This window comes from Sugiyamaella lignohabitans, chromosome C (genome assembly GCF_001640025.1).
Source record: "Sugiyamaella lignohabitans strain CBS 10342 chromosome C, complete sequence".
In the NCBI taxonomy this organism is placed as follows: Eukaryota; Fungi; Ascomycota; class Dipodascomycetes; order Dipodascales; family Trichomonascaceae; genus Sugiyamaella; species Sugiyamaella lignohabitans.
Window position 1 is genome coordinate 2,200,984 of NC_031671.1, and position 18,010 is coordinate 2,218,993.

At 48.4% G+C, this 18,010-nt stretch overlaps 4 protein-coding genes across 4 annotated transcripts; 2 read left to right on the plus strand and 2 right to left on the minus strand.

Moving 5' to 3' along the window:
- Positions 1-5,550: 5,550 nt before the first annotated feature.
- CCT6 (Cct6p) lies at positions 5,551-7,152 on the minus strand (the record flags this gene model as incomplete). The annotated part of the gene is made up of 1 exon (XM_018881459.1): positions 5,551-7,152. One exon carries the CDS (start codon positions 7,150-7,152, stop codon positions 5,551-5,553), a length of 1,602 nt encoding a protein of 533 aa, XP_018734051.1.
- A 793-nt stretch (positions 7,153-7,945) lies between these two features.
- AWJ20_4395 (translin-associated factor TraX, putative) lies at positions 7,946-8,572 on the plus strand (the record flags this gene model as incomplete). The annotated part of the gene is made up of 1 exon (XM_018881460.1): positions 7,946-8,572. One exon carries the CDS (start codon positions 7,946-7,948, stop codon positions 8,570-8,572), a length of 627 nt encoding a protein of 208 aa, XP_018734052.1.
- Positions 8,573-8,809: 237 nt separating this feature from the next.
- AWJ20_4396 (Protein UGX2) lies at positions 8,810-9,412 on the minus strand (the record flags this gene model as incomplete). Its single annotated transcript, XM_018881461.1, has 1 exon — positions 8,810-9,412. The coding sequence occupies one exon, from the start codon at positions 9,410-9,412 to the stop codon at positions 8,810-8,812; it is 603 nt and encodes a 200-aa protein (XP_018734053.1).
- A 5,866-nt stretch (positions 9,413-15,278) lies between these two features.
- UGA3 (Uga3p) lies at positions 15,279-17,687 on the plus strand (the record flags this gene model as incomplete). Its single annotated transcript, XM_018881462.1, has 1 exon — positions 15,279-17,687. The coding sequence occupies one exon, from the start codon at positions 15,279-15,281 to the stop codon at positions 17,685-17,687; it is 2,409 nt and encodes an 802-aa protein (XP_018734054.1).
- Positions 17,688-18,010: the final 323 nt, after the last annotated feature.

An 18,010-nucleotide genomic window follows, 5' to 3' on the forward strand; every position in this document is an offset into this window, starting at 1 on the left:
GCCGGTATCCGATCTGGACTGCTAGTATCGACCCCTTTTTCCCGCTTTTCACCCATTTTACGCGATTTAAATGTCGCTTTTTCTCTTATATGACGCATATGCAGGCGTTCCCTGTCGAAATCGGGAACGTGCGTCTCCTGTCTCCTGACGGGTCCGGGCCTGCCTCCGGCGGCTGGGGCTCCGCCCCAGACCCTGGTTGCTCCTCTCGCTACGCTCGAGTCGTTGCGTCGGGTGTGCCAGTAACTCTCCTGCGAAGCAGGAGCAACCAGGGTCTGGGGCGGAGCCCCAGCCGCCGGAGGCAGGCCCGGACCCCGTCAGGGGTCAATTATGGCCCAGTCGGGCAGGGATCCGCATGTTCCCTGATATATCCATATTTGTAACGTACCTTGCGTGAACGTCCCAATAGGCGACCGATTGGCAGTGCGTGGAGTGTGCAGGGAGCCGTTACCGGAAGTGTGACCTGACCCTGTAGCGACAACCTTTTTTAAGTGTGAGATTAAAGTGGGTTAGTTAAGGGGTATTGGTCGGGATCAGCGAGATCAGGCTGCATGGCCAAATCAGTGCTACCGGCTCGTAAATTAAAGAGTGGGAAAGAGTGAGGGTGTGGGTGAGCGACGTCGGTCGACGAGGATCTTAAGCAGGCTCGGGTGGGATCTGATCTGGTTTTTCTGGTTGTCTCGATCGATCGTATTTTTCTGTTTTATTTTCTTTACAACCGGTTTTTTTACTCGTTTGTTTTCTATTGTTCAACTGTTTTTTACTAGGGTTTTAAAGGTTTTTTGGGTATGTTACTTGGTGGATGTGGTTTGGGGGCCCACGGGGATGAGCCGTCATGGACTAACGCAGGGTACAGTTAAAAGTAAACAAAAGGCTGATTTTCCCTTCAAAGGAGTACAGCTACTTTCGAATCATCAACCAGCATCAGAATCAGTTTTCAGAACCAGCGTATTCGGGTCTTATTCAGATTAATTCTCAGCCTGCCACAAACGACAGAAAGGGTTACTCCGTCTTTCGTATCCCCCTGTTAATATTTATTATATATATATTATTTTATTTGGACTGGAGCTGCTTACGTCGCCAGCATTCCGGTAATACGTCTTGAGCACTACGACATAGCCACTGTCACACCACCAGGCTGTACTTTGTCGGTTCTGATACTCACCTGATATATTTTTTTGGGGGTATTGTAGTACTTTTGATAGTTGTTCTTCGGCATTTGTGGTATTTGCAACATCGTGATATTGGTATTTGTTCTTTGGCATTTGCAGCATTTGATATTGGTTTCTGTGGCATTCAACTTACAGAACTACTACCGCCGTTATTATATTCACACACATTTACGCACCTCGTCAGGGGACCACTAATTAAGTTCATCATTTCAGAGGTTCGGCTATAACTAGTAATCCTTTTTAATAATACCCCACTGCATTTCTAGGTTGAGTGCAGTGCAGTAATTTAAGGTTTGTTTTAAACTCGTTGATTTTAGAGTTTGATATCTGGTCAGGCATTTCTTTCAGGCATTTCGTTTGTGGTCGAAAGGAAACAATAACAGTTCACAGAGAGAGCAACAGCGGAACTTACCGTATCAGCACGTTGTTCAACGCTCCTTGAAGCTTAAATTGTGACGCTCAGTCTCGGAACGGTAACCGTCTTTCCTACCGTGACCTCATATCTAACGTATTTCATATCTGATCTCTCGTATCGCCTATTTCGTATCCCCCTATCTTCATACCTTTGTTACCTTTTGTGTCGATATTTCATTTCTTTCTTTACATCTGTAATCTGTCATAGTATCCAACAACAAAAGCTGGCAGCAAAGATGACCACCACATATCGAGGTTCCAGGGGTTTACCTCCTTCGACTGGTCTACCACCACTACCTCCTTCTCCTCTCGACAATCTCTACAGCCCTAGCAGTCCAGGTGCTAGTCCAATAACCAGATCAGTTTCCAAGTCAGGACTCAGATCTGGATCTGGAAACGTATCGGGAGTGAAAAATACAACCCCAAACTTATTTTCCAGTTCAATTCCCAGTCCTAGGTCACCTCGTTCGCCACGTTCAACCGTTTCTGCTGTCATTCCTCGTACCATTGAATCGACTTCGACTTCGACTTCGACTGTCGCTGGGGCTGTTGCTGTTGCTGCCGCTGCAGCTGCTGCTTCTGCTTCTGCTTCTGCTTCTGCTTCTGCTGCAGGAAGTGGGTTATTTTCACGCGCTCCACCCACTCCTGTATCTGCAAGTGATTCGGATTACATTCCAGCAAGCATTTCTGGCCCCACTACTATCATCTCTGGTGGTGGTAATAATAATAATAATAATAATAATAGCCCTGGAAATAGATTCAGTACTGAGGCCAATATTGGATATACGGATCCCGACACAAGCATCAGAAGTACTAATACTCACGTCAGCATCGGCAGTACTAATACAAACATTAGCAGCATTGGCAGTACTAATCCCAACCTCAGCATCGGCAGTTCTAATCCCAAATATAACAAGTCTATCGGCACTGCTAATCACAGTACAAACCAAACTTCTCCTACTGATAGCTTTCATTTCTTATCCGACTCTGAATCACCCCGTGCTGCTACGTCCGCCTCTACTACCGGTTCACTTTCAAATAGCGGTAGGTTATCAGACAGCTTAATGCCGCATGAAACCTATTCTAGTAATGGCAATGCAATAACATACTCTGGTAATGGTACCGATACTACTGTCAACACCTCTACAGTCACCACCGGGACGTCGTCTGCTGGGCAGCTACCTCCCAGGCTTTCTATTTCCAGGACCAGTGCTCTTAATTTAAGTCTCAGTCCATTAAGTACTTATTTTCCTCTTGAAACGTCCAATATTACTCCTCCAATTATCACCACTAATATTGTTGTTGACAGGTCCGGAAGTATATCAATAAGGGGGGACAAGGACAAGGATAAGTCAAAACGTTCCAGTACAATGACTAGTTCCAATTCTACCTCGACGCGAACTCTTTCGCTATCTTCGCGTCATAGAAATAAAAAGAAGCTGGGGATCATTCCTCCTCCTTCGTCGTTCATCACTACTCAACGTCGTACTTCTACCTCAAGCACTGTTCAGACTCCTGGTTATAATCAGAACCAGGGTCCTCTATCTGCTTCGTCTCCTACTAGTACAATCAGCTCATGGCGTCCTCATACACCTCCGCCAGTTCCTCCACCACCTCCTCCACCATTAGCACACACTCTTTCCAACGACTCTTCTGGTCACACATCCACTCACAGCCCGTCTCAACTTCCTCCCCCTTCAACTGCGAACTCTTCAACAAACCAGTCTCCAGGTCCGGGTCCAGTTCCAATTTCCGCACCAGCTCCATACATTCCTCGAACCACCACCCCCATCAACAACTCTGGAAACTCGGTGCCCAACGCCAACACCATTTCAACTCCCCTCAGTACCGTCACATCTAACACCAACAGCCACAGTCTCACTTTTACGAATACCAACAACTTGGCTGCTACTGTCAGTGCCAGTGCTGTGGGCACCGCCGTCAGTGCTGGTGCTAGCAGTGCGACCAGTGCTACTACAAAGTTCCTGTCGAATCTGACCAAATCACCACATTCCAAGAAAGAAGCTATCAAATCCGTGGCTATACATGCCAAATTCTACCAGGAAAAGGACATTCAATACAAGCTCAAACTGCTGATGTTGTCATCAAGCTCTTTTGACGACATTCTTGAGAACGGGTTCCCTTACGAAATCTCGAAACAAGATCTGTTACACCTGACTGAACACGGATTAAACAATGATGACGATGACGCGTACTCTGCCAACTACATAAGTGATGACGGTAATTCCACACTTAATGGGCCTCCACCAATGCGACACTTTTCTGGCTCGTCGACCTCGTCAAACTCGTCGTACCGAGCAAACGCTCTTCGAGGAGCTGCTCGTGATCTCCGTCGAGACCTGTCTCCAGCACCACCCATGCCACCTCTATCCATGGTCGAGAGTGCCAATGCCAACCCCACTGCCAGTTCCATAGCCACTGGCAAGACTTCTTTCGAATATCATTCTAACCCCCTTGTATCGACTCCTATTAGCACCACTAGCTATCCCATGTCAGCACCTGCTACCGTCACCTCTTCCGCGCCGTTCTTTTCTCACTCGTCCTCTGACCGAGAAATGACCTTGAAAATCACTCTCACTCCTGCTTCGATGCGTATTGACGAAGAGACCATGTATGGTTGGCAGCGTGACCACATCGACTCTGGCACCATTAAAAGCGTCAAGAGTCTAGCCAGTGCTCATGACGACGACGACGACCTCCAATCACCACCCCCTGCTCCTCCTTTGACTCCTGCCACAATTGCTAACTACACCTCACCCATGTCACCCGACGGTCCTCCTGTGAAACCATACTCGTCTGCCACCTCGACCATGAACCAAGAATCCTCCTTCATCCCCGCTGGCGGGCTCGGCGCCGACGTATCGTCCAAAAAAATTGTTAAACGCGTCTTTGGCAAGCTCCGTCGCCAAAAGACCCCCAACACTGCCCTCATGATCACCTCGGCCGACCAGTACTAATGGCTGCTACTAATATTTTAATGTTCTATTTATCTCTCCTACTTAATCTTAATATTCTCTAACACACCACTGCCTCCGGCGGCTGGGGCTCTGCCCCAGACCCCGTGGCTCCTCTCGCTTCGCTCGAGTCGTCTGCTCCCGGTTCAATCCAAGTTGTGAGGGCACAGGTCAGACGGGGCTCAACAAAGTCGGATATTATGGACTGGAATTTTCCCGTCTCACTTGACCAGTGAAGTAATCGCGAGCAAAACAAAAGTGATTTATTGACATGAACAAGCACCAAATAAAAAATTTCACACGCTAGAGTCGTTGGCTCTCATTTCTCTGCTGGTCGATCGTCTAAAGAAGTTGGTCGGTTTGTTTTTCTGAGGCTCCTCTCTTGAAACATCACGAATGATTTATTGAAATGAGCAAAGCCAATTAACGATCAGTCGCATATCGTTTATCTGCTTCAAGTAGCTTGTTCAATCCAAATGCTACAATACATACTAGTTACGGACTTATCTACAGAGATGGATTCGTTTTCGGAGCTATTCTTTTCCCTTGAATAATGAACCACGAAAAGTGTGATTAATTGACATAAAAGTACTTAGAAAGATATTGATATCATGGTTCTTCTCGCTTCGTTCGAGTCATTTGCCCTCTCATTTAGACTGAAGTACGAGACTAAATCCGTACTTCGTCCTCGAGTTGAATTCTTTTCCTTGGTTTTGAGTTCCCAGCCACAGTAAATGGCGAAATAAGCACAAACCACTGATTCATTGACATAAAGTGCATTCGTGTCGACCACGTCAAAAAACTCTCGGTTAACAAAACGTATCAATCACTGGTTCCTCTCGCTTCGCTCGACTCTGGCATTGATTAAAAATCCAGAGGGAGACCTAGAAGAAACGAGTCGAGCGAAGCGAGACGAGCCACGGGGTCTGGGGCAGAGCCCCAGCCGCCGGAGGCAGGCAATGGTCAGGTAGCAAGAATCTATTTATTGGGGACTATTGCTTGAGAGAGGATCTGCCGGCTTTTAGGAGCTCATCGCAGAGGAGGAGGTTCGAAGCAATGCCGGTGGCTGAGGCGATGCTGTTACGAAGGACGCGGAACGAGTCGTAGACACCCTCGATAGTAGGGTCCATGGGCTCGCCGGTGGTAAGGTCGATGCCGACGACGTGGCCCTCAGCAGCCTCGTCTTGAGCTGCTGAGAGGGTATCAAGAGTGTCGAAACCGGCATTGGTAGCGAGTGTTTTAGGAATCACAAGCAGAGCAGCAGCAAAAGCCTCGACTCCGCTACGGGCTTTACCCTTGACATGTTGTGTCAGCAGATGCTGAGCAGCAGCAATTTGAAACGCTCCGGCACCAGCAACAACAGCTTTATCAGTCAGAGTATTGGCCACGGCACGCAGTCCATCACGAACAGCGTCTTGGATCTGTGTAATTGTATGGTGATTAGGTCCTTTAATAAGAATAGTCACCGATTTAGGGTGCTTGACTTCCTCAATAAAAGTATACTTTTCTTCGCCAAGAGTGTGCTCATAAACAAGACCGGCCCAGCCAAGAACTTCAGGAGTCAAATCATCAACCGAGTTCTGGGCAGTGCCTCCACAAATAAGCTGTAATCTCTCCATATTTCGTCTCTTAGCACGACGAAGTGCGAAAATATTGTGTTTGGCCAGAACATCTAACGACATAGGATCAATACCCTTTTGATTGACAATGACAAAGCCCTTGGACTCATCATTACCACACACTTCTTTTTTCAGTTCGACGATTTTACGCAGTTTGTCGTCGACAAACCGTCTCTCGCTCTCCACGAGCTTATCACGTTGGTCGGCCGAACTGTAGAAAAAGCCCGAGTTCACTTCACTCTTTTCATACTCTAACGACACATTCAAAGTCAGAACATAAGCATTTTCCACTCGTTTAGGCATATCCGGGTGACGAGGACCATGGTCTAGCACGAGACCCTTGACAAGAGTGGTCTCGGCAGCACTCTGATGTTGCATTTTCGCGATCTCGATCATATGGAGATCCAATTGCGATTGTTTATTGCTAGGATCATGAATAGTCAAAACAGCATCTGTGACAACGGGAGTCAGCACATCGGCCAACGACTGCTTGACCTTGGTGGTCAAACTACTTCTAGCCACTGCCAGCAGCAATTCTCTATCAATTGTATCGAGGTTGGTTTTAAACTGATCCAGGAACTCCAGAGTAGCTTTACGAGCGATTTCAAACCCGTCTGTCAAAACTCTAGGATGAATACCCTCGGAAATAAATCTCTCGGCCTCCTTTAGTAATGCTCCAACATATAAACAAACAGAAGTGGTACCATCACCAGTGATCTCATCCTGAGCAGTAGCAGCTCTAGCAATCATAACCGCAGTAGGGCTTTGAATCTGCATCTCTGACAACAAAACTTTTCCATCTTTGGTGAGTTTGATATTGCCAGCACCGTCTACCAGCATTTTAATAGTACCCTTGGGGCCCAAATTGGACGCCAGAACGTTCTGAAGACCCTGGGCAGCAGAGATATTTACAGCCAAAGCCTGAGCTCGTCGCAGAGACTCGGCCTTGGGGTTGACCAATTGAACAGCTGACATTGGATCCTTGACTTTGTACTTTTCTGGTTCTCTCGTCGAATTCCGTTCAGATCAATCTCTCACGTACTCGCAGCAACGCGATAAAATCACACCGATTTTTCCACAGGTCTCGATGGGCAAGGGTTCAACCCCCCTGACCGTCCTATTCTCAAAATCCCCGGAAATATCGCTGTACCGGGACTCTGCCTCTGGCGGCTGGGGCTCCGCCCCAGACCCCGCTGCTCCTGCTTCGCAGGAGACGCCAGGACCGTCAATGCCCGACTCGAGCGCAGCGAGAGGAGCAGCAGGGTCTGGGGCGGAGCCCCAGCCGCCGGAGGCATCACCTCACCCCGTTAAACGGAGATATCGCTATACCGAGGTTCACGACCCTGGTGAGATCAGGGGGATTAGAGAGGGTGTGAAATGTTGGTGAAGAGAAGGTGATGAGAGTCTTGTTTGACCAGTTTCGCCAGAGTTTGGACCGCAGCCAGGCCACGCGCGAGCGGGTGATTAAGGCCAGCCGCGATATCACCGCAAGTAGCAAGAAAGTGTATGTTATGTGTTCTTTTTCATGGGGTGGAGGGCATGCCTCCGGCGGCTGGGGCTCTGCCCCAGACCCCGTGGCTCCTCTCGCTGCGCTCGAGTCGGGCGCTGGGGGTCGCTAGTTGTGGATGTTGGGAGGTGAGTGTTGGGGTGGCTAACTGGAGGTTGTAGGATTTTCGCGGTTCAGAGGGTGCCAGACCCGTATGCTCCAGTTCCGGGTCATGTTTTAAAAACCATTGATGGGCTGTTGGAAGATATTTCGACCCGGTTCATGGATGTGAAGGAGGATCTGACAGGGGCTAACCAATGGCGATACCAGCGGAATATGTCTGGTTGTATCCAGGAGTTCATTGAAGCGGTGTCGTTTCAGCAGTTCATTCTCGGAAACGACAATCAACAGAATCAGGTGATTTCGATTGACGAGGTCAGAAACAAACTGCCAGAGTTCGTGCTTGTCACCGAAGAAGATTATATTCTGGGTCTCATGGACCTCACTGGCGAGCTCATGCGATACGCCATAGCCCATTTATCTGACCACACCAGCGAACCCAGTTCCAACACCAAAAAACAAACAACCGACTCCATCAACGAATCTGACGACGAAGCTCCTGCCACGAAAAAACACAAATCCACTGCTTCTGCTGCTTCTTCTTCTTCGTCGACGACCTCGGTCACAAGCAAACTGTCCCGTCGGCCCTCACCCATCGCACAAAAAATCGTCGCTGCTCTACGAGACTTCGACACGGGCCTCCTGGGAGTCGACATCTACGCGGCCGAGAAATCGACCCCGGGACTCAAAGAACTCGGCAAAAAAGTCGCTACTTTCAAAGCCAGTCTCGCCAAAGTCGAGCAGGCTATCTGCTCCCTGGCTGTCCAGCGAACCGAGCCGGCTCTGTAACACCTAGGACCAGGACGTGCCTCCGGCGGCTGGGGCTCCGCCCCAGACCCTGGTTGCTCCTCTCGCTTTGCTCGAGTCGAGTGTCTGGTGGTGTCCCCCGCTGAAACTCCTGCGAAGCAGGAGCAACCAGGGTCTGGGGCGGAGCCCCAGCCGCCGGAGGCACTGGCCTGGCAGATGGTTAGCTATTAAGGGATATATGTAATAATAAATACGGGATATGGTTTGTCGAAATGGAGGTCAGTAGTCGCTGGGGAAGATGTCCTCCTCGGCGTCGATGACTATGTCTTGGACTGCGGGTCGCGAGCGGTCGTTGAAGGGGTCGGTGCTGGACGAGCCGGCCGAGGTGCTCGCACTGGAACTGGTTCCGATGTGGCTGTATCCGCTGGATGAGGAGTAGCGGTAGAACTCGCTCTGGTGGTATTTAGATACAAACAGGTCGGGATTCCATTGGAACCCTTGTGACTCTTTGACGCTGAGATTGTATCGGGTAGACCCGTCTTCGGCGATGCCTACTTCGTAGCTGTTGTGGTCTTCGTGCATCATTTTCTCGCTTAAAAACGACGACCGACGGACTCTCCAGGATTGAGAATGCGTCGATGATGGAGATGCTGCACTGGCAGAACTGATTCCGGTGCCAATATTCATGGCATTTACACTGCCGGAAGCTTGACCACTCGAACTCCTCAGTCCGTAGTGGGGATATTGATGTGTCTTGGGACCGTCAACATCCATGGATGACGAAGTAGATGACGGTGATAATGATGAGAAGGCTTCGTCGTAATGCTGAGACAAAATGCCCGATGAGAGCTTATGCTTCTTGGGAGGTGTCGAGCACATCATGGCACGACTATATCTCACAACAAGAGGTTGACTCGGTCGAACTAGGTTCAAGAATGCTTAACTGGTATAAACTCGTAAAACTCGTCAAACTCGTCAAACTGGTCGAAATGGATCAAAGAGTGTTCAACTGTTTAGAATTGGGTCAACTGGGTTCAATGACGTATAAGTGTATTAAACTCGGTTGAACTTTGTAGATCTAAATTAAACTGGGTTGACCTGAATAGAGTTAGAACTGGATTGAACTGGGTCAAACTCGGGAGAATACCGTAGAACTGGATTGAAATGTGTCAAAGTGGATTAAACTGACTCGAACTGGTTTAAAGTCGATTGAACTCGGTTGAACTGGATTGGACCAAGTTGAACTGAATCAGATGGGCTGGGGTGTGTTCAGCTGAGTATAACTGGGTCAAACTGAATATAACTGAGTCAAACTCGTCAAAATGGACTGGAGTGTCTTAAAGTCGATTGAACTGGATTGAACCGACTTATACTGACTAGAACTAGATCCAATAGGTCGATTGATTCCAACTGGCTTCAACTGGATTAAACTCGGTTGGTCTAGGTCTAAATAACTTAAACTGGCTTCGACTCGGAGGAACTGCGACAAACTCGGCTGAACTCGGTATAACTAAGTAAAACTGAGTAGAACTGATCTCAACTGAGTAAAACTGGGTTGAATACCGAATACGAGATAACACAAACGAAATCGATTCTACAAACAAATCCAGAGTCACTCTCAAATAATCAGCTGCTGAATGGATATCTTGACCACTGGAACTCAAAAACAGCTTTCAAAACCACCTCTCAATAACAGCTATCAGGAAAAAATGACACTATCAGATAAGAGATATGACTCTACAGATCCTGTACTCCGGTATCAGCAAACAAAAACACAAAAGCTCGGATCCCTATCTCCTTGCAAACTAATGTAGCAAAAATAATGGAATAATAGCAATAATAAAAGCACTGTGGAAATATGGAAAATGTGAAAATGTTCAGCACAAAGTCAATACAAAACAAAAAATAACAGGCCAATAAAAGTCGCAACTGATGACTATCAGCAGACGTAATTATCGGGCCACTTTGTGCGAGATATCAGGTGGGGCTTAATGGTATCATCGGCGGGGCAACCCGACTCACTACCTCTTTAAGATGATAACGCACGCAATCAGCGATGAGATAAGGCATCCCGACGCACATGTCACATGGCCTTTCTCCTCTCCCACTGCCTACTACTCTCCCTCTCCGTCTCCCAAACTCCTTTCTCTCCTTTACTTTCTCTGTACTCCACACTTACTCCCTTTCCATCCTCTCTTCCAACTTCAAACCCTGTTTTAACTCCGGAACAGGTCTCACCACCCAGGTCTCACCTCCTGCTGCGCCCTAGCCCTGGTGAAATCCATGCAGGGTTCTGGGGTGCTGCCTCCGGCGGCTGGGGCTCCGCCCCAGACCCTGGTTGCTCCTCTCGCTTCGCTCGAGTCGGGCGTCGGGGTCCCCAGCTGTTGATTAAGGGTGAATAAAAGGGAATTGGCAGCCGTACAGACCGTCTGGTTCGACTTCACAGTTGATCTCCGGTCCCTGCCCGGGATTCATTTTCTTTCAGGGATATCTATCGATCTTTTCCAACGACAACCCTGTCAATCTTGTTCTACATCTCGCATCGCTAGTCTCAGCCGTCAAAACCCGCTCACTCTTCTCAGCCAATTCCCCTGTCCATCGACGCTCCGATCCCCAGGGTCCGACCCAGGTGGGGGAGTGCGCCTCCGGCGGCTGGGGCTCCGCCCCAGACCCTGGCTGCTCCTCTCGCTCCGCTCGAGTCGGCCGTCGCCGGCCCCACCTGGTAGTCTCCAACCCCTGTCAAGACCTCACCACCGCCATCCCAGGTCACCCCACGCCCGACTCGAGCGCAGCGAGAGGAGCAGCCAGGGTCTGGGGCGGAGCCCCAGCCGCCGGAGGCACACCCCCACCCTGGCGGGGGCAAGTACCTGCGTTTACCCCGCTGTGGAGTCCGACAGAGTGGAGCGTTGGGGATGCGATGGGCTGGATGCGGGGTAGAGTGTGGGGTTAAGTTTTACCGGTCGAGGGCCGGGAGACGGGGACCGAGTTCCACCTAGGCCCCTGGCTGAGGTGGGCTCGGGGCCTGCTAGCGCGTACAGGGGGCTGTTTTTGGACGCGGGTGGTGCGTGGATGAACAGTTTCGGCGAACCGGGTCATGTAACAAGCAGTATGGCTCAGGTGGGTACGGGGCTTGGCTTGCTCAATAAAATAATAATTGCTTATTTACATGTGTTTACATGTTTATTTGTTGTTGACTTGGTCACGCCCATGTTTACTGGTTACTCCAACAATCTGGTGCAACCTAAACCTGGATCTAATCATATCGATCTTCGTGTGTCAGTCTACTATACCCAATCCACTTGGTTAGTCGATAGTCAATTGCGGTATAGAGACGGCATCGAGTATACCAGCATGTGGCATGAGACATGTGGGATGTGGGATGTGGTGTAGCGGCATGATGAAAGTAGCATGAAAGAAGTAGTGTATTATTAGTATGGAGGGAGATAACAAACCCTCGGAGCGATGAGACCTACCCGGGTCAGCCGGATATCATCATGGCCGTCATTGTTGTCGTCGCTGTTTCCTACGACGAAGCTGTTATCAGTGTTTCATAGATGGTTGCCTATCTTGTCATGTCAGGACAGATTAAAATACAGCATAGCCAAACCTTATCAGCAAAATTTTTCCGGTCTTATCTCTGGATTGGCTGGTTTGGTTATAAAGTGCTGTTATCTATAGAGCTATCTATATCTATAGATAGAGTTTAGTGAGTTTCAGAGAGATGCAGTGATGTTGAGCTGCAAGAGGCATCATAGTATTGGTGCGTCAGCCACACACCCAAACCAGGTCCATGTCATCGCTTGCTAACGGTCCCCTGTCGTAAACAGCAGCTGCAACCGCAGCAGCAGCCCTGTCAGTCGCAGTGGGCCTGTCAGTCCGTCAGCACCGGTTCGATATGTCAGGTGTTGCCCCCTGCTGCCCAGAACGCTATCCCCAGTCCCCTGGCGGGGGCCGTTCCCCCAAACCATTCCGCGCTCTGACGGCGAACAGGCGAACAGGCATCACCCCGCTATGAGGCACTAAGGCAACACTTCCTGATTTGAGTCTAGCGTGCACTAGTCTCAACGGCGAGCGCAAGCCCAGGCGGGACCTCGCAGGAGCTCCTCCTTACCCCACTCACCTCTTCCCTCCGTCGACACCCGACTCGAGCGAAGCGAGAGGAGCCACCAGGGTCTGGGGCGGAGCCCCAGCCGCCGGAGGCATACCCTACCACCCCGAAAACTGTTACCCCCAGATCCCCAGATCCCCAGATGTTACCCCCAAGTTCCAGCAGGGAGTTCCCCACTTCTCGAGAGGTGGGGAGAGAAGATTGCTGAGACAATGAGTAGATCATATCAGAAGAGAACAGATCAGAACAGATCAGTGGGTGAATTAGTGAGTGACGATGATGTTAATGTTTCACGATGATTTTCATTGCCATTTCAGTTTCGGTTTTGGAAGTGTTACGTGGAGACGCAGTGCCAAGATTGACATAATATAGCAGGTTCCCCGCAACTGATGCAACTGGATGCACCTGCGTGGGTTACTGGGGTTTGAAAGGTTCCCTAATTGGACTTAAGCACCATTAGCATGTTACAGCGAGCCCGCAATATATGCTAATGTACCTCCTACCTATACACATGCTGAACGACGATGTACGGTATTGGACTGTACTGCTGTAGTGTAGTGAGTGTACTATGTACAATATGTACAATAGCAGTAAGTCAGTGAGTAAAAGTGAGTACTAATAGTAAAACAGCATGGCGTATGCAAGTAACTAAGTAAACCCGTCAACATCCGTGGGTGGACCCAGTCTAGCAAAAGCCAAACCCCCAAACGACGACCGATTCCAACCCGGATCCCACACCCCCATTTCCCAACCCGGGACCCCAACCCCGACTCGAGCGAAGCGAGAGGAGCAACCAGGGTCTGGGGCGGAGCCCCAGCCGCCGGAGGCAGTCAGGGAGAACAATAACAGCCCCAACCAAAATTTACTTGGCGAGAATTCCGAGAGGCAGAGCACCCGGATCCGCATCCGCAGCACCAGCACCAGCACCAGCACCAGCGTGAGCATCAGCAGGAGCAGGAGAAGCAGGAGGCCAATAACAGAATTCACAGGCAGCTGCGAAGACTATCTGCGCCAGATGCGCATTGATAGGCCTGTTCCTACGGGAATTGCCTAAACGGGAACTTCGACGCGAAACCCCAAAGTTTAGGCTCGTGGTTCCGAGCGTAGTGGGGGTGCTACCCCTCTTAGAGGATGAAAAATCGATGATCCTGATTAGGCAATATGCACCCTGACTCCTCATTCATATTAAGTTATTATCGCGCTGGCCAGTGCTACAACGGTGTATGCAAGAGAGTGGGTGGGAAGTTAGTGGGTGTGGGTAGGTGAGGGTGGGCGCGGGTGTGGGAGTGGGAGTGGGCAGTGGATGGGTGGTGGATGGGCGGTGGATGGGCAGTGGATGGGGACGGGAACGGGGGACCGTGGATGAGTGGCCCGGTATTTGGCCGTTGTAAGAGGAGAGCGGGGGGATAATGTGGTCTCAACAGGGGCCGGAGGAAATGGGATGGAGGAGCGATTTGGGGGTAATTGGCAGCGGAGCTGAAATAAGTTAAATGAAAATGAATAGGAAAAAATAAAATAAACCAGAAAGTGGAAAGAAAAAATAAAAATAAAAAATAAAACTAAATAAAATGAAAACGAAAGATAAGAGATAAAAATGGTAATGACAAAAATAAATGATTAAAAATGATAGAGATAAAATAAAAATAAATGATAAAAAAAAACAAAAAAAAAAAAAAAGACCTGCTACTACAACTCGCAGGAACACCCGCAGGATGGCTCACTCGGGTTTACTTTACGTTAATGGATATCTGTGCATGGCTCGTACATTAACATCGATTAGCATTGACATTTTGGGATCGACGTTTATAAAAGTCGAATTGGATGTGTATCCACCAACTTCGTCGTTTGATTTCATTTCAGGCTGATTTTTCCTCAACAAAAGCAAATTGGTGGATCAAAGCGGGGTTGCTTGTTTCTGTTTGAGTTTGACTTTGAATTGGAATTTTGAATTTAAATCTAGCTTGTTTTTCTGATCTTGATTTGAATCTGTTTTATTAGTACTGACTGATTGATTGGTTGAGTAGCAGTTGATTTGTGAGTTGGATCTGGTTAATTTCAAGTTTGATTTTGATAAATTTCGACTTGACTTTTACTTTCTGACGAGAATTTTGATTTTTTTTTTTTTCTTTTCGCTCTGCTCTGCTTTGCTCTACTTTGTTCTGATCTGTTTCTTGTTACTGGTTCAACTGGCTTGACTGGTTACTCATTGGTACGTTCTTACCACTTGGTTGGTGATTCAATTGTGTCTCGGTGAGCATTTACTGGATATACATCTCCGACTGAGTTTACAAAGTTGCCTGTTCACCAACTACTACCGTCTGTGTCAGCTTCACACATTTTGAACCTTTCGACCGTGTGACCGTGTGACCCGTTACATCATTGTTGTGGTGCTAGGTCTGCATGTCTATTCATAATTGCTGTGCGCGACCCCCATTTTTCAAAAATTAACTTTTGAGTTTGCGGAGCGGGATCTGCTCACTTGGAATTGTTTTGGCTTATTTTTTTGTTTTATCTTGTTTTATTTTATTTCTAGTGTTGGTTTTCGTTTTCGTTTTCGCTTTCGCTTTCTGTTTATATCTCTATTTTCATTTCCAGGTTAGTTTATCTTTTCGACAGTGAAATTTTATTTACTTGCCCATCATGGCTATGTCTAATGCTACTATGGAAGATTCCATTCAACAGCCATCAAAACAGCGCCGATCTAGAACTGGCTGTTTGACTTGTCGAAAGAGAAAGAAGAGATGTGATGAGACCCGTCCAAAATGTGGGGCTTGTGTAAGACTTGGGCTGGGATGCGAGTATCCAATTCCCGGTCTTGAGAGAAAAAACAAGCCTAGAAAATCGTCTATTGCTGCTCCCACGATTGCCGAAAGTGATCGCAGAGAAACTGACTCAGATGCCAGTAGTTTTGGTAGTCCCCAATCTGATGTTTCCAGTGGGAAACGGAAAAGATCCAGTGTTTCTAGTCATCGTGGAAGCACCGTCGGCATCATACCAGTTGCTAATCATAATTCGAATGGTAACACTGGCAATAGCATTCACGGAAGTAATAACTCTCTTAACGATGCTAACTACTCTTATGACAGCTCGGTATTCAATCACATGCAAAGCTTTGGCTTCACCCCTGACATAAAATCTGATGTGTCTCCAAATATCCTGTCTTCCATTTCTGCGACAAATTCCGCTTTAGCTATGGTACTAGATCCAAAATCATCATCTCCTTCTGCTGGACGGAACAATCTGATTCGCATTCACGACTATGTCCAGGAAACTGAAGACCGCCAATATAGCCTTTTTCGCAGCGACATTGATATCAAGTTAGATAACAATGGCCATGAAAACAGCAATACCAACCTCATTGGCGACCACCCCAGCTCTGAAAGCAGCGGTGTAGAAAGCGTCAGCAGTCAACTCGCATATGAAGGAGAACAGGAACTGCTCCGAATTCTGGACCAGGAGAAAAAAGCGAGCGAAAATACTGCCCGAGTTCACGAGCCTGGCGCATCTGTAGCAAGCACTCATTCTACACCCGCCAATAAATCTAACGAAAATAATGACTTAAATGACACTACCAACAACACCAACTCCCATAACAACTCCGACAGCATGAACCTTGGCTTTAATGTGAATATGAACCTCGATGACCTTGATGATAGCACACCCAGCAATCAAACCGATGCCGCTCTTATCGACTCTGTTTCCGATAAAATCGATGATGTGGTACTTTCACGTATGCTTGCTACTGCCACGCCACGAATCGAAGAGATTGATGAATCTGGCAAATCGAAGGAAAACGACGATGATAACATGATCATTTCGCGAAGCCACGAGTTTTTACCACTTGACATTCTCGGTAACCCAGCAACGCCGCCAACCTCGCTATTAACACCACCCCCCTCGAATTTTTTATCGATACGCTTGGATGACGATGCACAACAACTATTTAACTATTTCTGCACCCGACAAGCAGATATCATCGCAGTGGCCCCGAACAATTCTTTTTTAGATGAATTTGTGCCCATGGCCATGGGAAGCGATGCTGTTCTCTACGGAATCATTGCATGGGCTGGATTCCATAGAGACCGTGGGCACAACCAAGATCTTGGTTATCGGTATTTAAACAAAGCCATGCAATCGGTGGTGGCTGATTTTTCACGAGGTGACATCACCACTCTAGCCGGTCTGCTGGTCATCACGTCGGGTGAAATTTGCAATGGCGATGTAGTTCACTGGAGCAAACATCTTAGTTTGGCTGCTAAAATCATCAACATGAATGGCGGTTTGCGAAACTTCATTTCCAATAAATCCCTTCAATGGCTGGCTAAGAACTTTGCATATCATGACATTCTCGCTGCCTCGACTTCGACTCAGCGAAACACCCATTTCTCTTCACTAGAATACAGCGAAGTTCTAGACAAGTCGGACGGAGGACTGGATACATTACTAGGATGTGCAGCTCCATTATTTCGCATTCTTGCCGAAATCTCGGATCTGGCCATTGAGACTCATAAACTGTACAGTCAAGTGTATGTATCAGAAATGGGTCTGGACACTCTTGATTATTTACACAACATCCAGCGCAAGGTTGAAGATCTCGAGAACAAAATCTCTGTGTGTCAACCACCTCGTTCTGCCCTTCAATCGCTGTCACCTGAGCAAGTTGAGCTGCAAATCAAGTTTTTTGACGTTTTCAGACTGACAGCCAAAATGCATCTCAACCAGTCTGTGTTGCGACTCAACGCTTCATGTGTGCAAATGCGATGTCTGTCGCGCCAACTTTTCGTAGCTCTGGATTCTGTTCTCGGAACCACTGTCGAAGGTGGTCTTGTATTCCCACTGTTCATTGCCGGAGTGGGCTGCTGTACACCAGACGAGCGTGGCGATATGATAGACCGGTTCCATCACTATTACGAGCGTAATCTGGCCCGCAACATCAGACGAGCACGCCAGCTGCTGGAAGAGGTCTGGAAAAGAGACTCCGAAGGCACCAGACACGTCCACTGGTTCGGCATCATCGAAAGTCGCGGCTGGGACCTCTGCTTCTCATAACTTATTATATACAAATCACATGTACATTCTGTCATACAACCCAAAAATAAAATCTTTCTACCAGGCTCCTTCGCTGCTATATATATATATAACTTGCGCCTTATCTCTATTTTGCCGACTATGCTTAGCGGCTAAGTGTGCTGCCAAACACAGCAACCCCGGCTCTCTGCCTGCCTCCGACGGCTGGGGCTCCGCCCCAGACCCTGGCTGCTCCTCTCGCTCCGCTCGAGTCGTTCCGTCGAGGGGCGAGCTGTGTTTTTGGTCCGTCGTTGAGTGGAGGGTCGGTCTGCCTCCGGCGGCTGGGGCTCCGCCCCAGACCCTGG